Source organism: Mastacembelus armatus, chromosome 19 (genome assembly GCF_900324485.2).
Source record: "Mastacembelus armatus chromosome 19, fMasArm1.2, whole genome shotgun sequence".
Lineage (NCBI taxonomy): Eukaryota > Metazoa > Chordata > Actinopteri > Synbranchiformes > Mastacembelidae > Mastacembelus > Mastacembelus armatus.
Genome location: NC_046651.1, coordinates 3,267,881 through 3,289,043, shown reverse-complemented (window position 1 = coordinate 3,289,043; position 21,163 = coordinate 3,267,881). Strand labels below are relative to the sequence as shown.

Sequence of the window (21,163 nt, the reverse complement as noted above, 5' to 3'; positions counted from 1 at the left end):
AGAACACACACACTGAGTGTAGTCTGAAAAATGTCACAACAGTTTGTGTGCCTGATAAAATCAGCAGTTCCCATTAACTAACAAAGCTAAGGGCATCCTACTAGAGATACAAAGAGATAAAGGCAAAGAAATCCACATCCCAGCAACCTTGCCTTTGTGAAACTACGGTTAATAATAAAACATAATAAAATATTTGTGAAAATAATAGATTGACCGCCTGTGATGGACTGGTGACCCTGCCTTTCACCCAAAGAGAGCTGGGATAGGCTCCAGCAGATCCTTGTGACCCTGGTTAAGGAATAAGCGGGTATAGAAAATGGATGGATGGATAGATTGACTGCATTCTGTACAATTTGCTTGGTATACCAGTGTAGACTATGATGCTTTTGCTCCCAACTGCTTCCTTCAAATGCTTGAAGTGTGTATTGATTAAAATTAAAGTTAAAATCAATGTGCTGTAACAGACAGAGTGTCATGTGTATTAGTTGAATATGTGACTGTTAAATATAAATTCCAGGATGTCAGTGAATACACCGTGAGTGACTCTTATTCACTTATTCAAGTTCCGGGATGTCAGTGAATGCGTCTGGTTGCTCGGGGGGAGGGAGTGGAAAGGAGTCAGGTGAGTCTTTGAAGAGTCGGGAATTGTTCAGTACCGCTCAGTTTTGGAGTTTATGTTGTTGTTTGCATAATCTACGGCCAACAGTAGCCTGTGTTTTGTTCCTCTCAAAATAAAGTGCAAGAAGCTGACAGACGGTAGCTGCTTCTTTATTCAGGGATGCTACAGTCAACACAGTTACAGTCAACTGTAACACATGCATAATAAAGGGAGATACCATGTGCTTTAATCTGCCAACCAGTCAATTCAATTCACACATGCCTCCAGGTACAAACAAGCAATTCTGTAATGAGAAGTTTTTAATAAATAAAATAAATATTTACTGTAGAGTCACACCTATTCCAAAAATCAACAAAAAATGAAACTGCACTCTGATCATAGATCACACAATCATACTGTCCAAACCTTTGAGCCCACTGGCATGTTTATCTCTATTTCTTGCGGTGTGCGTAGACATTCAAGCAAAGCTCAATTTGAACAGCCTATCAACTGCCAGAGATTTAATTACATGACACTTGACATCTGGTTGACTGTAAATGGTTGACAGCGATAAGGGGAATAGTCAATGGTATTATCAGACACTAAAATTAAGAAGAAAAAAAAACACATATCATAGCAGGCCTTTATGGTAAAGGGAAATAATGACAAATTCAGTTGTGACACAAAGAAATCTTTATGAATTAATCTGGGACTGCCTGAATTTTTTTTTTTTTTTTGTCCATGATGGTACAGTTAAGCCAGTCCATGATCATCATGTGTGTATGTACATGTATGTTTTTCCATGTTTCTTACTCTTTCACATTATAAACATGAAAGGTATGGTAACTAGAGAGTCTGAGCAACAATCAGAATTTTTTTTTTTTTTTTTTTTTTTTCTTTAAATAAGATGAATCAACCTCAGAGGTGGAAAAAGTACTCACATTCTATACTTAAATAGAAGTACAGATACTTGTGTGAAAAAAAACTGGTAAAAGAAGAAAGATTGACTCAACTCCTTTACTCAAGTAAAAGTAAGAAAGTACAGGGTCTGAAATGTACTTAACTAAAAAAGTAAAATTAAAAATGCTTTTTGCCATCAATCATGCACAATACATTTTTTAATAACTCCAACTCCAAACTAAAAAATTTCGACACACAAAGGAAATTATTGTATTTTTTATAAACAACCTGCACAGTGCTGGTACAAAGAACAAAACAACGCATTCACCATGAATCATTCTTGGAGCCAACAACATTGAACATCTAAAATACAGCCATAAATGGGGAATGTCTTGATTTTCTGAATCTGCTGCATTGTCATCAGACTTGGCAATACTCCCTGGATTCCTTTCTTCCTCCATGCAAGTTTTCTCTCTATCATAACCTGTACTCACTCGATTTCCCTCTAGTTAGTTATGTCGCTTACGTCGTGTCGTCATCCGCAGAGGTTGAAAAAGTAATGAGTCTGTTTTGATCATGTAAGGAGTAGAAAGTACAGATATTTGTGTTTAAATGTAGGAAGTAAAAGTAAAGAGTCGCCAGAAAAATAAATACTCAAGTAAAGTATAGATACCTGAAAAATCTACTTAAGTGCAGTAACCAAGTGATCAAACTTAACCAGAATCTTGCACTGCAGAGATAGACTACAGACAATTATTGCTTTTTGTTTTAAAGTGGCCCACCCACAGGAGGACAGAAGGTCTCGGACAACTGGCCTAGGCAAGAACTGTTCAGGGTAACAGCCTCAAAAAGTGGGCTTGTAGCTGGGGCAATTCCGGAGAGTGGCTTGGGTGGGGGATATGAAGCTAAGGCCATTTTGGTACACAGCCTCAGAGCAGGGCAGGGACCATTCAGGTGGAAAACCTCGGCATCGGACAAAGAGCTGAGGCCATTCAGGTGGATGGTTACAGACCTGGGTTGTTCAGCAGGACAGGACTTCTAGTTCTTAGGTTGAAATGTTTCACTACTCATCCAAGTAGCTTCATCAGTCTAAGAGAAAGCTGGTATGGAAACTCTTAATTTATCCTTCAGGTTGGTTTCACTCCACCCCTAGCCCAAATAGGCTCATTAGGTGAGCTATATAAATCGGGTGAGAGTCGTTAAGACTCACACTCCTGAGTACATCACTGTCTTCAAATGAGTCCTGTTTCCTTTAAATGGAGGTACACAGCTGAATGCGCTGGGCCATCCTCCTGTTAAGTGGTTGTTTGGTTTCTCCAATGTAGAGTTCTAAGCATTCTTCCTTACACGGCATATACTATACTGCTCCTCTTTTGTTTTGGTGTCCGGTCTTTAGGGTGAACCAGTCTCTGTCTCAGTGTGTTGTGGGTTTAAAATTATCTGGTAACTGATGTTTCCCAAAAATCCATTGAAGGCTCTCTGAAAGGGGTGGAGTGAAACCAACATGAAAGAAAAATTGGAGTTTCCATACCAGCTTTCTCTTTCTCTCTCTCTTTCTCTTAGACTGATGAAGCTATTTGAATGACTAGTGAAATGTTTCAACCTAAAAACTAGAAGTCCAATTTAACATGCCATGAGCTGGGACTAAGACACTGGTCTGCTCTGGCAGCAACATTTACTTTGGAACTTAGCAGCCAACAAGCTGAGGGACTAGCTGAGGCGCAGATTATGAATAGCCATTCAGCCAACTCTGGGTCATACTAAGGGCAGGGTGAAGTGCAGGCTGAAAAGGTAAACTGCAGAATAGTTCAGGTGCAGGAAGTTGCCAGTGGCTTGGTCAGAGACTCGTGTCATAATTGGTCATGCATATCAACAGGCTAAATGGTCTTATACTTGTATAGTTTTTCTACACTCAAGTGTACTCAAAGTGCTTTTACACTATTTGTCCATTCACCCATTCACTCACACATTAATGGCGACTTGGGGTCTTTGACCTGTGGACCAGGGAAGCCAAGGATCAAACCACTAACCCTCTGGTTCATGGGCGACCTGCTCTACCTCCTGAGCCACAGCCATCCGGCTGGGTGGAATAAACAGCCAAGAGTAACTGGGGACTTCGTCAGGGACAGGTTGACAGACAGACTAGCACAGTAACTGCCCAGAAGAGACTGGTGGTTAGAGGCTGCCAAGTTCTGCTGCACAGGGCAAGATGAGCTGAATCTGCCTGCCTTCCTGCACTGTAACTGGAAGCAGACAGAGGACTAGGTTGAATCAGGTTCTAGTTGCATAGGGATAATCAGGTGAGCTGAGTTACTAATCAGGAGTATACAGGATATTACACTGAGCAAGAAGGATTCTAGTGCACAGAGATAAGAAGGTGAGCTGAGTTACTGACCAGGAGAAGATGGGGGATGGGCTGAGATGACCAGGTTACTGTGCAGGAAGGCAGGCAGATTATGCTAAGTCAAAAATCAGGAGCTGGCTGTCTTTGACCAGGAATTGACAGGAGATTTACAGGTAGATCAGTTGGCAGCAGTACTGACAGAGGATGAACTTGAGTCTTGATCTAGGGCTGGCAGCCATAGATTCATATATTCACAATGTTAACGTGGCAAGAAAGCTCAGGGGAGTGGTGCGAGATGATCCGTATAGCAATGGAGAGAAGAGAAAGAAGACACTTGGGAATTAATAGCAAAATAAAAGTGCCACAATTAAGTGTAAGACATTGGGCAGGAAGCCGTATAAAAATAAAATCGTGGAACCAGAAGTGAGCTGGGATCATGACAAACTCTTGTGTATGAATAAACCAAAGAAAAATATACATAGAGTGAATTTCCATCCACTTATTTTATCACTGGTCTGCCATGATGACGGAGATCACAAAAGTCTTTATTTCTGCTATGAGGAGCGAGGACCGAGGGCCAAGGAGGCTGCCTGGGGGAGCTATAACTGAGGATACATGAATACATCCTTCAATGAGGTCTACTACAGATGGACACTGTAGTAGATGGAATCAGTTTGTGACTGGATGCTTCACATTAAAGTATCAGGAAAGAATGTCTCAAGTCTGTTAAAATGTGTTTTCCCGGCTTCTCTGTTTTTGCCTCTACCTTGCATCTTACCTGGGCGAGAATAAGACGCACGGAAAAGTCACAAGTCAGGGAAACGTTTATTCAGTTAGTGGAAATGGGATTCACCCATATAGAAACAGCCCAGTGACTGGTCTTAAAACGTACAGTTGATAGTTACAGTTGAAGTTTTATTTTATAGTTTACTTTCAGTTTCAAGTGATACAGTTTTCAGTACTTCCAGTATTACATCTGCTATTAACAGTCTTAATACTGCTGCTACTATCATTAGTTTCAATGGAGCCTGATCAATGTTAAGAGGTTAGACCAGGGGCAAGTTCTGCTGCATATCACCTAAGGCATTCTTTACGTCTCTCCAATCCTCCATTAGCTCCCATGTGTTTCCAGTGTGCCATGTTCAAACTGCTTAACTGCACCTTCGCTCCCGACAGTTAATTTGCTATTAAGGAGGAAAAATAACAATGTCATTTGCCTCTGTGTAGGGTTTTCTCACACTGGACAAAGTGAGTACAAACTGAGCTCAGTGGATATACAGCAGCTAGAGACACCACCACTTATTGCTACATTCTGTTTTTTTAATTCTGTTATTTTTAAAATAGAAGTAAACCAGAGCAAGCAAACAATAGTAAGGAAAAACTGATAAATATAATAAATGAATTAAAAAATAGAGGAAAAAAAAGAGAGTGTGTGGAGGTCACAGTAATAATAAGGACAAGCAATCTGCTCTGCCTGCCTCTGTCTCTTTCTAGGTAAATTTACTCAAACTCAACTGCCATTGTTTTAACCCTCTGGGGTCTGAGCATGTTTTGGGGCCCTGGACAAGTTTTGACATGCCCTGACATTTGTGCTTTTTTCAGTTGCTTTAAAACATATTAATGGCTAAAGTCTGATAACACTGTAATCAGCACAAACAGTGTTTATGCATGGTTAGTGAAAAACTACAATTTTTAAGTCACTGAAATAAGACCATAAAACACAAACAGAACATTGGTTCACAAGACTTTTGAGAAACGCATCTTGTAGTGTAAAGTGTTTGCTTCACAATGATGTGAAAGTCATCTTGTTCACTCATTCACGGAAAACAATACATTGATTTAAATTTTCTAAGACACTTTTTGTTTAGAAATGGCATATGCAGGAAGGTGTGTCTCACCATGAATAGTCATGTGATTTACCTGAGAAGACAAAAGACACACTCAAAGACCCGCACAAAGACCCACATAATGAGCATTTCAGTCAATGTGGCTGAGAGGGGATTAGTGCAACACAACACAATACAATACAAATACAATGTGGATCCAAACGTTCGTCATTTGAGTCGTGTTTTTACTCTGAGGAGAAAGTAAACTATTCGTCTGTGTGGAACATATGAAGCCCTTCTTCACCCACGCAGTGTGCCATCATCCAAACGCACAGAAAAAGTGAGTAAATTCTATGATGAAGTTTGACATTTTATGTCATTTCTCATAATTACCTGGTTCACCTCAGATTATTTACATGTGAACAGTGCGCTCAGCAGGATCATATTACCTGTAATGAGGTGAGACAGAAGAAAACGTACTTCTCCTTACGTTCATAGGGATTAAATAAAAAGTGATGATTTGTTTTTGACTTGAATTGTTTCATTTAAAAGAAAACATTTCAAGCTTTCTAGCCATATAATTCTTATTTTTATGAGCCAAGTCTTCACTGAGATTCTGGTTGTTTTATTTACGTGTCTGTGAAGAGAAATGACAGACAGAAAAGACCGAGAGTGCACCCTGTCAGCTTTCTTATTTAAAAAAAGTACAATGTTTTGTTGTTATTATGATGGTATTCAACTAAAACTAGACCCTTTACAGATTCGAATGATATATTGCTTTAATCTGTACGATCAAAATTGATGAAGTAATTTAAGTTTGTTTCAGCGTTATCAGGAGAAGATGCCACATTGTTACATTTACTTTGTAACTTAGTGCAGCATTGTAATAGAAAAACTAGAACCCTCAAAACAAGTGATCACAACCCCATTTCAAATTGATGTAATAGCTTAACTTTTAACATTCACACTAGCAACAAATACACAAATCCCATTCTGTTTAGTGCTGCATTATAATAAAATGTCATGAGTGAACTCCCTGTATTCTGTAGAGTGTTTATCTGTTACCAGTGCCTCATGAAATGCATGAATTTTAAACATTTCCACATTGCAGACATTTTAGCCATGTTGTGTTGCAAATTGTACTCTTCATGTATAAAACCTGGTTGAAAGTTAAACAAAAGAATGGGCTTAGGTTTGGCTCAATAAAGCCAATACCAATCAGGTCAAAAGTGTGTTGATTGGCCCCAGCACCAACCTTTGAGATCAGATGAGAACATCCCTAAAAAAAGAAAATTAAAAAAAAAAACTCAACCACACAGGAAAGCAGATGTCCCACTTAAATTATAACTTGCAATTATTTTAATCTTATCATCATTCTGAATTGAAATAGAACACATAATTTAACGTTTTCTGTCCTAACAATCAGTGATTCACTGTGTCCGGAGACTATAGCTTGTATGTGTGGAGCCATACTAGATTTTGATGTTGTTGCTACGACAATAGCAGGAGGCAACAATATGACAAATGGGTGAAAAAGGAGGAGTCAGTCTGAGAAAAACAACCAGGAAAAATTGTGTGAGTGAAAGCCTTTGAACTCTTATCTCTCATGCGTGTGCCAGATGGCGCTGTACACTGTATTACATAATCAAAACAGTGAATCACATTTCCATGCATGCACACACACTGACAGCCACAGTCCGGCAGACACACAGACAAACATTCACACAGCCCAACACTAAATGCCATCAGTGTCAAATATTTATGAACCAAGTCAGGGACAAGCATAAAAACATTCCACTCCATCAGGCTCAAAATGAGTTCACTGCTAGGCAAACACACAAGTTCAGCATGGTGATGCCTACACAGAGCAAAGTCATCTGAAATGTGTATGAGAAAGTGTGAAATACAGACAAGAAAAACACCACAGCAACCACACTGCCACCACACCAAAGACTGTTCGAGTCTGCTTTGTGTCTGTCATCACAGATACAGAGTATCAGAGTGCTGATGTGTTCAATGATAGTAACACACACAGAAACAACAGACACAGAGTGAGACCATGCAATTAAATCCACTAACAGACATGCATTTTAATCAGAGATTATGTTTTACCAATGGATAATAAAATAAATTCTTTAAGAGGTAAGAGTTAAGAGTTATTTTAGTATAGACAAGTTAACATTGCTGACTTAGTGTGCTCCTGAATCACCTTCACCTGTAACTCCATTGTCAAAGCAGGATGAGGAAACCATTAACACTTTGAACAAATCCATTAAGGCAATATGGACCTCCAGGAGCTAAACTTAAAACTACAGGTCCATGTTTTTCACATTCCTGGCTGCATTTACATAAAGAACCATAAAAAAAGGTAAAATTAGGCAAATAACAAAATTACAGTATCATTGTCTGTAATATACATAGTGTACAGGCAATCTACTCAATGATTATTTATTTCTGCTTTAGGACCTAAAGTACCTAAATAAAACAAATACAGCAGCAAAAGCACCACAGTAACCACACTGTGGAATAAAGCAAATTAAGCTGTTTATCTCTTTAATCTGATTTGTTCTCTTGAGGGACCTCCTCTATGTTTGCTCACAGTCTCTCTCCTTTGCACACACACAGACATCCACCTTATCATACTGATGATTTCAGTGGCAACCAGTATAAATGAAGATGTACACAAGTTGTAGCAGCTGTGAGGTTTATGATTGACCAGTCAGAAACACATTCAGAAAAATCCACAGCTCCTGGCCATTGTCAAGCACTAACCCTATAGCAGGACTTGCTGGGGACCAGTAACTATGGTTGGAAAACTAAATAACGTATTCCTGTGGAAAAGGTCCCTAAGTATCTTAAATTGATTTTGGGCTGCTGCAGTAAAAGGCAAGCTTTCCTGTGGAAGCTCAACAGGCACAGCATAACATAATACAACATAACACACAAAAATCAAAAAGCAGTCATTTACTAAAACCTGAGACTAGGTCAATGAAAATGATGGAGACCCTGACAAACTAATAAGTGCAGGAGGGTTGTCACTAATAACATATTATCACTGAACACAAACACAAAGCAAGGATGAAAAATGATGAGGTTTTGTATTTAGCTTAAGAATATATTGTGTTAAACATTGTGGTCAGTTTGTAGCAGCATAAATTTATGCTATGGTCATATGGTTGTGATTTTGTCCACTCTATAAATAGAAAACAAAGGTTTTACCAGTGCAGGCCACAGTATGTGTTTGGCCTTGGTTCCCTGCAGCAGGCCTCCTGTTCCTCCACCTGCTCCTGCTCCTCCTGCTACCTCCTTCCTCTTGGCCCAGACCAGCTGGTGCTCCAGGAGAAACAGCTGGAAATCCTCATAGACCTTGACCCACTCTCTCTTCTCCCACTCCTGGTCGTCAAACTCCACATATACCTAAACAGCACACAGAAGTTTAAGTTCATATTTTAGATTTAACATATCAAGGTCACTTCCAAAAACACAATATTCATACAGCCCACACAGGACCTTTAAATAACAACTCAGGGTCCTCCAGATGAGCAACCCATTAGACCTTGTGAACCATGGTCTTTTTCCATTACAATTGAGTATAATCTCAATGTGGGCGGAGCCATCATAGCATGGCAGTGCAAATACACAAATGTCCGCACCTCCTCGTAGGACCATGGTGTTGTTTTGCGAGTGTTATCCATTTGCCTTGCTAGATACAACAAAAATGAAAAACAGTCACTGTTGCAAGTTTTTAAAAATGGTGGTTTTGATTCTTGTGTTGAACGAGGTTGGATGTAGTGTTCATGATTCTTCCATTGACATCCCTCCCTGTCCAATTGCTGGCCCGCAGTCTGTTAATGTCACATTTTAGCATCGGCTCAGCTCACTTGGAACTTCGGCCGAGGAGATCCTTAAAAAAGTACCTTCTAACAGGTACTATCCCGTAATAGAAATCCAACTCACCCCCTTTCCCGGGAAGAAGAGGAACAAGTCCATTATTAGAGTATTTATATAGTGTACAGTGAAAACGTTAAAATAAAAATCTATCTCTGATAACCTGAGAAGGAGAGTGCTCAGCTTCTATTATATTCTATTATATTCTGAGATCCATTACCTTCCTACCAGTAACTCTTCTTCATGAGAAAAATCAGACTATTTTATTTCATCACAATTTGCTGAATGATAATTTAGAATGAATATTATTTTCACAGTGATGTTTTACTTGTGTAGCTAGAGCACAGTCACTCAGTGAGGCACAAAATGAGTGAAGACAGGGAGAAGACAAATAAATTTCACAGAGCAGAGATAAAATATGTGGTGAATGTCCTACATCAGTATTCTAACTCTCCTTTTCCATCATATGTCCCCTCTCTTGCAGCAGCTGCCCTGTGCTCCTGTTAGTAATGTTAATCATGCTCCTCAAGGCTAATATATCATCCTGCTATGCTGTCTTTCCTCTAGTGCGCCCCCTTTTCCATTTTCAGTACTGAGATGCATTGAATAACACACTGATTGTAGTGAAAGAGCATATGGTAAAGGTGCAAGAGAATTCAAGTAAGACAGCTGCCTTATGATACTTTGTACAGGAACACCCCTCTCAAGTGCACACATGTTCTTGTACTAAACTGGCATTTGCAACCGTATTGCATGTGACTGACATAAAATTGAGAGCCACACCCCAAATCACTGACTGGATCTTCTGATCTTCTTTTTGCAGAAAATACCAGACCCAGATGATGACTCGGAAGAATGATTTTGACTGCACAAAATAACGAGTTCTGTGGCATCCGGCTCTCTACTCTCTCTAACTTGGCACCAACTCTGCTGGTTTAGTAGTAAGAACTGCTTAGTCAGGAGCTGGGGGCAGGATTGTTGCAACCCAACAACCAAGTGTAATTGCGCTTAGATATTAGGGAGAACATAAGGTGGTCAGTGTTCTGGCAATGATATAAAATTTAAATTGTTTATCTGCATATATGACATGAACATTAGACAGAACAATGACACGCTGAGAACAGAGATGATACGTTATTTTGTCTACGCATACACACACAAAAACGAACGCAAAGAGATTAAGACCTACTATTCAGTTCAGAAAAACATACACGCTCGGAAACTCAGTGTCTGGTGAGTCTGTTGCTATAGTAACCAGAGGCAGCAGTGAGCATTGGTCCTGGACACGCATACAGACACAGCTCTGAATCAGTACACACTCCTATCAGCCACAGTGAGCTGAAATAAGAGACAAAGAGAACAAAGGACAGTCAGTAGATGCCATACTTATACCACTGTACAGCATCTGCTTTCACAAATATCAGCTCTAATTACAGGCAGACTGTGTCATTGTGTTCTTATGGTCTGCTGATGGTACTAATCAAAGACAGTGAGCTAGACAGAAGAATGAAGGCTATTCGGTGTAACCTGCTCCACACAGTGCAGATGTTATGACTGTATGCGTAGCTGAATGACTCATACTAAGAGCTAGGGCCCAAAAGAAGCCAGTTTTCAGGGAGCCCACAACCTTTATCTCCATTTGTCACATTTTATTGAAACTACTTATCATTCAGCAGTATACCATTAATGTAAGCTACTGTTAAGGGCATCTTTTACTGAGCTGGCAGGACAATTGTACAGCTTATGAAATAAAAAACACAGACACATACAGGCGTACGTGCATATTTGGTTTATGCATGTTCATTTTTTCCATAGTAATAAAATGAAAATGAACATTTAACTCAATGGGAAAAATATATTTAACCACTATCAAACTGTTGTGGAATGTTATTACGTTTAAATGTATTTCCATCAATTTTCTGCTACAATCAATAGTGAATTAAAGCAATGCACAAAAATGAGTAAAACATTTTTGTCAAATCAGCCTTTCTATTTCTGCTAGGGAGCTTGATTTCCACAAAGGGTCAGTGCAGGGGTACAAGGCTAGTTGCAGGGTCAAAACAAGGTAGAAGAGTGAAGGGACATTACCCAGAATGTGAAAGATCTGTTCACAGTGGTGTGTATAAAGATGTAAAATTGATGATTGTATATACTTCAATATTTCAATGTCATACACATTATATGACTGTACATATCAGTATATGTGATTGTGTGTTAAGCACTGTGTAGTGTATAATCTGCCCATCACTAACAGCTGTAGAGCTGCTTTCTGGCTGGCTGCACCAAAGGCTGTTTGCAGCCAATGAGCACAAGGCATTAAAGCAAACAACCAATGCAGAGAGAGAAGCGCTATCTTCCATTTAAATAATGTACCAGATAAAGATGGAGAAAAGATGTATGTCCAGAACATAGAATAGAGATGAGAATAAAAATGTACAAGCATGTACAGAGACTTTTGCCACTAAGAAGACAAACGATGAAGCCTATGTGGCATAACAGGAAAACAAGAATGTAGCTGAGAGACTAAGTGTACTACTATGTACAGTATGTACCTGCAGCCCAACTTTCTGTCTTTGTGTTTTCTTTCACTTTATGATTTGAATGATAAACTATAAAGTAAAAAAATGTTCATTTTCAGTAAATATCTTTCTTATTTTATTTAGAATGATAGAGATGTGTGGAGTCAACAATTCTTAATTAGTCAGTTCACAAGCTGTTGTGTTTTTAACCCTTCTTTATGACGAGGTTTCCAAGCAGATACATGACCCTCTGTCTTTGTCTCTCCCTCAGCCACAGGCTTCCCCTGTTCTAAGTCATGTAGAGATGCACAAACACACACATGCACACATACACACACACAAACACACGCTTTGCTCTACAAACACTTTAATCTGATTTACTGGTCTTGACTGCACAGAAAACAAGTAGACCAGCCAAGCTAAAATGACTCTTTAACCCTTCTACTGTCCAGTACATAACTCTTTACCCCAAAAGATGCTTAGTTGTATTATGGGAAATGCAGGGTCCTGTGTTGTTAAAGCGTGATGCATACATGGGAGCAGAGTAGTGGTGGTTTTAAACTTCTGACGTATTGACACCACCATGCTCCTAAGAACACCCTTGCCACAGGTCTGCAGAGAGCTTCTTTTTCTGGCCTGCAGTGTGAATTGTGGGAATTCATATGAACAGGTGTGTGTTTTTCTAAACTATGTCCAGTCAGCTCAGCTCAGTTTGTTACATGTCCATCCCAACAAAATTCTAGCCATATCTTTTACAAAATTAAAGCATGGATATCCCGAAAACAGTTGATGTGCCAGTGCACAGGCTCTGAACACTTGTGTAAATGACAGATTTTCTTTTTTTTTTTTACTCAATTTAAAAAACATCCTAAACACATTTTTCACTTTGTCCTTTTGGTTTGTCAAGTTTAGATTGATCAGCAAAAATTTAAATTAAACCTGCAACACAAGGTGTAAAAAGTTAAAAGGGTTTGAATTCCGAAGTTGCTATTAAATGTTTTTTTGGGAGGTGTGTGAGCAACTACCGTATTTTCTGGGCTATAAGTCGCATCGGAGTATAAGTCGCTTTTAGCAAAAACAGCCTTGTGAGAGAAGAGAAACATACATAAGTCACCTCAGTGTATAAATCAAATTTCTAATAATACTAATTACAGTCTAAATTAGCCTATGAAGAAGGTAGGATAGGCATAACAACAAGCAGAAGTGCATTATGAAACTCATTCATCCGTATCAAGTATCAAACTGCGCCAACATCAACACCAAGATTACCATCTAACACCAATGAGTACTCAACAAAATGACACATATAAAAGTTGCTTCACTGTATAAGTCGCAGGACAGGTCAGAGGAGTAAAATAAGTGTGACATATAGTCCTGAAAATACAGTACCTAATTCTCATATATTAATTTAAAACAAATGGCAGCATTGTGCATCATATCAATTTCTGTCCCATATGTCCTTTGAAGAGATAGTAAGAGGGGAAAAAAAAAGAAGGGACAGAAGAATGATGCCAAAAAAAAACACACACAAGAAAAAAAAGAGTATAATTTAATATTTGATGTGAAATTAAAAGGGAGAAACATGACTGTATGAAAGAAAAAAGAGGAATAAGATGATAAAAGAAGTGGATTCAATGACACCGTCATTTCTTCTCTTACTCTGTGTGAAAAATTTCAGTTATTTTTTATGAATAAGGTCTCAACGATTAGGGCTTCTGTTTTAGGGCCCTGCTATTCCTCCCATGTGCTCAGCTGTCTTCAAGTAGTTTGAGCCCGTGTCTTCTATTGAATTAGCTGATATAGTCTGGCTTTTACGACCATATCGTCCTACGGACTGTATTCCACCTAAACTGTTTAAAAATGTTTTTGAGAATGTTGGGCCTTTTATTTTAAGGTTAATTAATATTGGCTAATAATGGCTAATGACTGTGTTCCATCGTCTTTTAAGCATGCCTTAGTACAACCTCTCATTAAAAAAAAAAAAAAAAAAACATAATTTGGACCCAGTAGTTCTCCCTAACTACAGGCTGATCTCTAAGCTTCCTTTTTTATCGAAAGTCTTAGAGAAGGTAGTCTATTTACAGCTACAGTCCTACCTCGATTATAATCATATTTCTGAAAAATTTCAGTCTGGTTTTAATTCACGCCACAGCACAGAAACAGCCCTCCTAAGTTTTTTAATGATTTTTTTTTTTTTTTTTTTTTTAAAAATCGGTTGATTCTGGTAACTCTGCTGCCTTACTGCTTTTAGACTTAACTGCGGCCTTTGACTCAGTAGACCATGAAATTCTTCTGACTCATCTTGAAGAGTGTGTTGGCCTCAAAGGGACTGTTCTCCGATGATTCAGGTCTTATTTATCTGGGAGGTCCTTTTCTGTTAATATGGGCTCCTTCAGCTCAAGAAAGGCTCCTCTCTCCTGTGGTGTCCCCCAGGGCTCGGTCTTAGACCCACTCCTTTTTGCTCTGTGTATGTTACCTGTGGGGTCCATCTGCCATAAGCATAATATTTCATTTCATTGTTTTGCTGATGACACTCTAACTTACCTTCCTCTAAAACCAGGCACTGTCTCAACCTGTGCTCTATTGGACTGTCTCAAAGATATTAAAGAATGGATGTCCAGAAATTTTCTTGCCTTTAATGACAAGAAAACTGAAATTCTGATTTTTGGAAGTACTTCTGCTCTAGACCGTGTTGACAGCACCTTGGGGCCTCTACTATCCTACTGTCACTCTTACATAAAAATCTTGGAGTCTATCTAGATGGCTCCTTTAAGCTACACCGACAGGTGAGTGCGGTAATCCAAACAAGTTTCTTCCATCTAAGACTGCTAGCGAAGGTAAAACCATACCTTCCACTTGCTGTCTTTGAACGGGTTATACACGTTTATCACTTGTTATTTGGACTACTGCAATTTCATATATTATGGTCTGGATCAGTCTTGTTTACAGCGCCTTCATCTAGTTCAAAATGCAGCTGCTCACCTGTTGACTGGCACTAAGCGGCGTGATCATATAAGTCCGGTATTGGCTATGTTACACTGTCTTCCTGTTAGTTTCAGGATCCAGTTTAAGATCTTGCTCTTTGTTTATAAATGTCTTAATTGTCTCGCTCCCTCTTATCTTTTGGAGCTGCTAACTGAATATGCCCCAGCCAGAACAATGAGGTCCTCAACACTACTTCTTTTATCTATTCCAAGAACCAAGCTCAAAACCAGAGGTGAAAGAGCTTTTTCTGTGGCAGGTCCTAGGCTTTGGAATAGTCTGCCCCTGACTATCCGATCTGCACAGACAATTGATCTTTTTAAATCCAGGTTGAAGACGTACCTTTTTACACTGGCTTTTAATGCAAGCTATGCTTGACTTTTAGCTGAATGAACTAGTATTTCAAAGCGCCACGGAGAGGAAGGTGTCAAATACAACTATTTGCAAATAGACTGAGGACAGAAAAAAATAATGATGTGTGATATTAACACAAAATGAGTAAAGTTGAGTTGCATGGAAAACATACCATAGCACAATGGCAACCATGATGACAAGCAAGGTGCCCCCATCCCAGACAACAGTCAAAATGATATTGATGTTTATCACTGCTATAGAATAGAAATGGATACCGATGAGTTGTTTGGGGAGGGGGGAAGAGGGGGTGGAACACCCAAGAGGTTCATAAATAAATGAAGTAGCTTCTGAGTCACTGAGCTGCTTGCTTGCCTTTCTTGCAATCAGAGACAGAGAGAAAGGGAGACAGAAATCTCATCATGCAGACACAGAATGAGCAGAGAAGATGAAATCTCATCATGAAAAAAAGAAATTGTAGGTCTGCTGCAGGCAAATACACATTTGATGTTCCCCCCTGATACAAAACTCAGAAATACTTTTTGTGTTCATTTTTTCGGTGGGGAGATGGACATGAACAGGAATGGGGACATTAAGATGAATGATAAAGAGAGACTCAGGGTAGAGATGGAAAGACCTGGAGATGGCAGTCTTGAGAATCAGCAGCTAATCATGCATGATTAGACTAAAGGCAAATAGGCTATGTGTAGCTGCTCATATACCCAAAGCCAATTGCATACATTTTGTAGACAGCCAATCTACACTTTATTCGCACACACACTCATACTCACAGACAATATGTGCACACGCACACTCTGAGCCTCAAATATGATCAATCAATATTGCTTGGCTACTTGCTTCAAGCTCTTTCTGATTACCTATTTCTGCAGTCCTTAAATTTCCATTTCAGATGCTTTCACTATGTATGCATCAATTAATACTTGAACCAATGTCACTGCTTTTCTCAAAAAATATTGCCTTCTCTTATATTTAATATTCTGCATTGGCTGATTGTGTGTTTACTTCAGAGTGACATGAAGTATTTTACGTTCAGGTGGGGTTTCATAGTATTGTATCAAATCTGTTTTCAGTTCAGAATCCTCTCAACCAATTTAATTCATCTTGCATCCCTTATTGAATCATTAAAGTAGTTTGGTGGGGAATGAAGACATTCTATTTAAGAATTCATGTATCATTTGTACATTACTGAGTCAAGATTCAGTAAGAGATTATTTGGGTAGGGAGGTTAACACATCCAGGCTCTGAGCAATCATTTTTGACTTCTGGAAAAATGGTAGGGTGTAAAAACACTGATGGACTCGAGAGTTCACCAATATCAGTGTGTCAATTTCAAGTATCAGGGTGCATAGTGTAAGAACTATTAGAATGAAGCAACAGTTTGTCAAGAAAGGGTTTGCCATGTTGTGGCAAACTGTTTTTAAAGTGGTTCAACAACATCACAAAAAAGAAAAAGCTTAAAACTGTCAAGAGAGTGAACAGAACACACCAAGTGTAGAAAAGAGACTGTTGTGGGGATTCACTGAGATGTAAGTAATGTGAAGGAAAGAGATAGAATAAGAAGTCAGGAGAGCTGAAATAATACCAAATGACAGCATGAAAAGACATTCCCTGTTCTACAAGGTCATCTCTCCCTCTCTCTGTCAAAACCCACACAAGAACCAGAGCAGACACATCATGGCAAGAATGGCAAAGTATGGAGACATGAAACATAGTACAGAAATAGAGCAAAAAGTAGGGAGCAGGAGGAGATTCGGTAAAACCTGGCAAACAGAGAAAAAAGAGAGAGAAAAATATGTGAGCCAGAGAAAGACAGGCAAAGTAAACAGTCTTGAACAGAATGTGACCCAGCTATACCTCCTTCATCTCCTCCATACAAAGGATGTGTAGGCCCAGGAGAGAGAAGGAAGGTAGAGGTGAGAGGAAGAGAGGGAAGGAAAAGGTTCATCCAAAAATAGCTCTGTGTTGCTGTGGACACATTACTAGGAAAATCCTAACACTTCGACTCAGCAGCTGATTTCACACTCAAACTGTAGACAGTCAATTAGCATTGACATATTTAAGGTACCAAAGTCAATCTGTAATATAATCACTTCAGTTTATACATTCAAGTTCTCATTACCTGGCCTGACAATAATTTTCAGTTTAGATCAACAACCCCCACAAATGTCTCAACAGGTGTTCCATTACTTTTGATCCAATTTAAAGGATAAGCTGAGAATTCTTCCATCTTTTACCTTAAAGCCAACAAACATAAAAAAATAAACAAATAAAACCATATTATCTTCTGTCTCTCCATACTTTATCACCTTGTGTGGTGTTCTCAGCCCCAAGCCCATGTGTTGATCCTGGAGACTTAACTCTTTAAAAGTACATTTCAAATGTATAGTAGAGGAGGAGTATAGAGGAGTTAGATATGTCAGGCACATTTTAAAACAACACAGTGCTGTTGAAGGTAGCCTACACTCATTGCTTAACTACACTACAATTTATGATCTGAAGTCTGCTGCCTAGACTGACTCAGACTGCAGAATAGCCTTTAAGGACTGTCTGCCTAAAGGGAGGAGTTCAGATTTGTGTGTTCAGGCATTAATAACAATGTAAAAAACAAAGTGTTGAATATTCAGAAGAAATTAAAGAAACAAACACATTTAAGAAAAACATGGCATGCTTTTTATTTCTTTCTCCACTTTTTTTTATCTCTGTATTTTTCCCTTCTTTCTCCTCTCTGATTTAATCTCTCCTGATAATATAGCTCTAATAATAGCTAAGTTGTATAAAGACAATTATTCAGTGGAATCTAGGGCAACCACTGTAGAGACAGCATGGGAAAATCCCTCTTGCCCTCTCCAGCCAGCAAACCTCCCTGCTCAGTGCACATGCATATGTGTTACTTGCTATTCTATCCCTCCAGCAGAAGAGAGAGAGGACTGATGACTTTTTACATAACACCTACAGAGCTGATTCTCAGACATGGGGAATGTTAACAGACAACAGTGGCAAAACCTTTTATGAAATTTTATTTGCAGGCTTACAAATATGCTACATCTGTCATTAGAAGCCCTTCTTACAAAATCCTGTAGCAGACTTCTGTAGCCTATAGATCTTCGTAGAAACAACGTGCCTGGACACAAAAGAATAATAATGTCTTTTTGCTGAACGTTTTGACAGCTAAAAGTGCACCACAGTCAATATGATTTTTTAAAATTTCTAAAAAACATGGTGATAATTCTTTTTCTATATAATAGAATGACATTTTATGCTCGTTAGAACCAAATAGAAATGAATTGCTGTCAAATAAATCTAAAACAACCTATACACTGATCAGCCATAATTATGACCACCTGCCTAACACTCTGTACAGGAGTCAATGCAGCAGTGAGTTGGCACTTGTGTCACTATGCAGCTCACTGTGCATCTTCTGTGAGTTTGTTTGTTTCCACAGTTCTACTATCAGGAAGAGAAACAAACACTTGTCCAACATTCAGTGAAAATCATATCAAAAGGAGTGAAAACCAATCATGAGGAAAAGTTAGATTATTTTTTAAACAAATTCAACATTCTCACAACTCTAGATATCATCCCTACAGCCACTAAATGTTTCTCTTTCATTTCTCATCATCAGTGAGCCTTGGACACCCAAGACCCTGTCGTCTGTTCACCGTTTGTCCTTGTTTAGACAACTTTTGGTCGGTACTGACCACTGAAGACCGAAAACACCCAACAAGATCTGTAGTTTGGGAGATACTCTGACCCAGTCATCTAGCCACCACACTTTAGCCCCTGTCAATGCCATTTAGATCCACTTCCCTGTTTTTCCTGATTCCAACACATCAACTTTGAAGACTTGATGTTCACCTGCTGCTTAATATACCCAAAATGCTGGCAGGTGCCGCAGTAACAAGATAATCAATGTTATTCACGTTACCTGTCAGTGGTCATATTATGGCTACTTATTGTACATGTTTTAAATTCCCAAGGACATGCTGCTCATCCCAGACAGCCAGTGAGCTGCTAAACCTTGCTAGCTGATTGTACAGCAAATTAGAAACTACATCATGATTATCCTCCCAAACCATTTACATCTATAGTTTGACCATATTATGAATTCATATTAAGTTACAAGCAATCTGAAAACTGCTGACACTATTCAACTAAGGTTGGGTATGTCTCTTAACAACAAAAAAAAAAACTCAAATATGTTAAAACAGCATGATCTTACTTAATTTGTTACACTGTATGAGCCCCACTGTAATAGCCGTTTCAATTTGGCTGAAATGCCATGATGTTTTATCTGTTGAGCCTTTCCTAGGTTAACAAAGGTGAGCTGCAGTCATCCACAAACTACTCACCGCCCCAGCACAAACGATCATAGGTTTATAGAGACTTATTTGAATATGTGAAATTTCACGTGAAATTATTAAATCGTAATCCATTTCAATTCAGCATTATATTTTAACTTTTATAGTAAAAGACAGCACATCACTGGAATTACTTATCCCCAAGTTTGAACAATTTTAGAGTTAACTTAAAAAAAAAAACACTGTCTTTTTTGGCCAAATATCAAATTTTATGTTGCATTGCAATAAGGTCAATCTCGATGATAGGAGTTGGCCATTTTTTATTCAATGTGGACAGGTCTTCCAGCCAATCACACAGCAGAAATATAAGACTGAGCTGCAAGGCACAATTTTAGCACGTATTTGCGGTTACAACCCACTTGTGAAATAACTTTGCTCTAACAAGTCATTTCATCATTGTTTGGACAGGAAGCATGAACAGCCAATAATAATGAAAATAGTGCCACACTATGTACTTTGTTATTCGATTGGATGCTGTGCTTTATGTGAAACTGTGTATACCTTGGTATGTAGGATGAATTTCATAAAAGTATGCAGATAATAAAGTGAAATCAAATCAAAACACAATGAAATACCACTGATTATTACTTTTCTTTATACTGGAGGAGTGTATTACTGTGATGATGTGTTGATACATTTCCAATATATACAGAAGACATTTCAAAATGTTTTAGCTCAAATTTTTACTCATGATTGTTTTCCACCAACACTTCTACAGGAGATCCCTGTCAAAATATATAATGTTGAGTGTCTCAAGCAAGAAGCCATTGCTGACACCAACCTCTCCGGTAGCTTCTGTGGAAGTAACCAGGCATAACATGTCTGAAGATCTAAAGATGTCATGGGCAGTGTTGATTACAAACTGATCATAATTTCACTACACTTTACACACTGAAAAAGTAATTACATTACTTTCCTAACACTCAGCAGCAAAAGCGATGTGTTACATTACCCATTACTTTAGCTTTATTACTCACCTGACAGCTTTATCAGAGATGCCTTTAAACAACTTCAGATCCTCCAGACCCACACCTACTCCATTTGACTGCACTAACAGATCAAGTTACAGACAGGCAATAGGGAAAAGGAAAAACCAACAGAAAGTGTCTTAGCAGACACCAGACTAACTTTTTCTACTAGTAGCACTGGCAGCAACATTTAAAGCGAACAGTAGAATTAATGTTATGGACTGGATTTGAAAAAAAAAAAACAGCAATGAAAGAACATAATGAAAACCACATACCATAGTGTGCTTACTATAATTTTACTCTTACAGTTATGACATTCCTGGAGGTCACAGCTGCGTTCATGACTCATATTGACTCATATTTTGTGTCGTATTGATGTGAACTTACTATTGTTTTGCATGTCTTACA

General features: G+C 38.7%; 1 protein-coding gene across 3 annotated transcripts in view; it reads right to left on the bottom strand.

Moving 5' to 3' along the window:
* jmjd1cb (jumonji domain containing 1Cb) overlaps window positions 1–21,163 on the bottom strand; it is a 158,411-nt gene that overhangs the window by 86,727 nt on the left and 50,521 nt on the right. For all 3 annotated transcript variants that reach the window (XM_026314673.2, XM_026314672.2, XM_026314675.1), the window contains exon 2: window positions 8,888–9,085. In XM_026314673.2, the coding sequence (XP_026170458.1) occupies window positions 8,888–9,085 (198 nt within the window). The remainder of the gene's footprint in view (window positions 1–8,887; window positions 9,086–21,163) is intronic.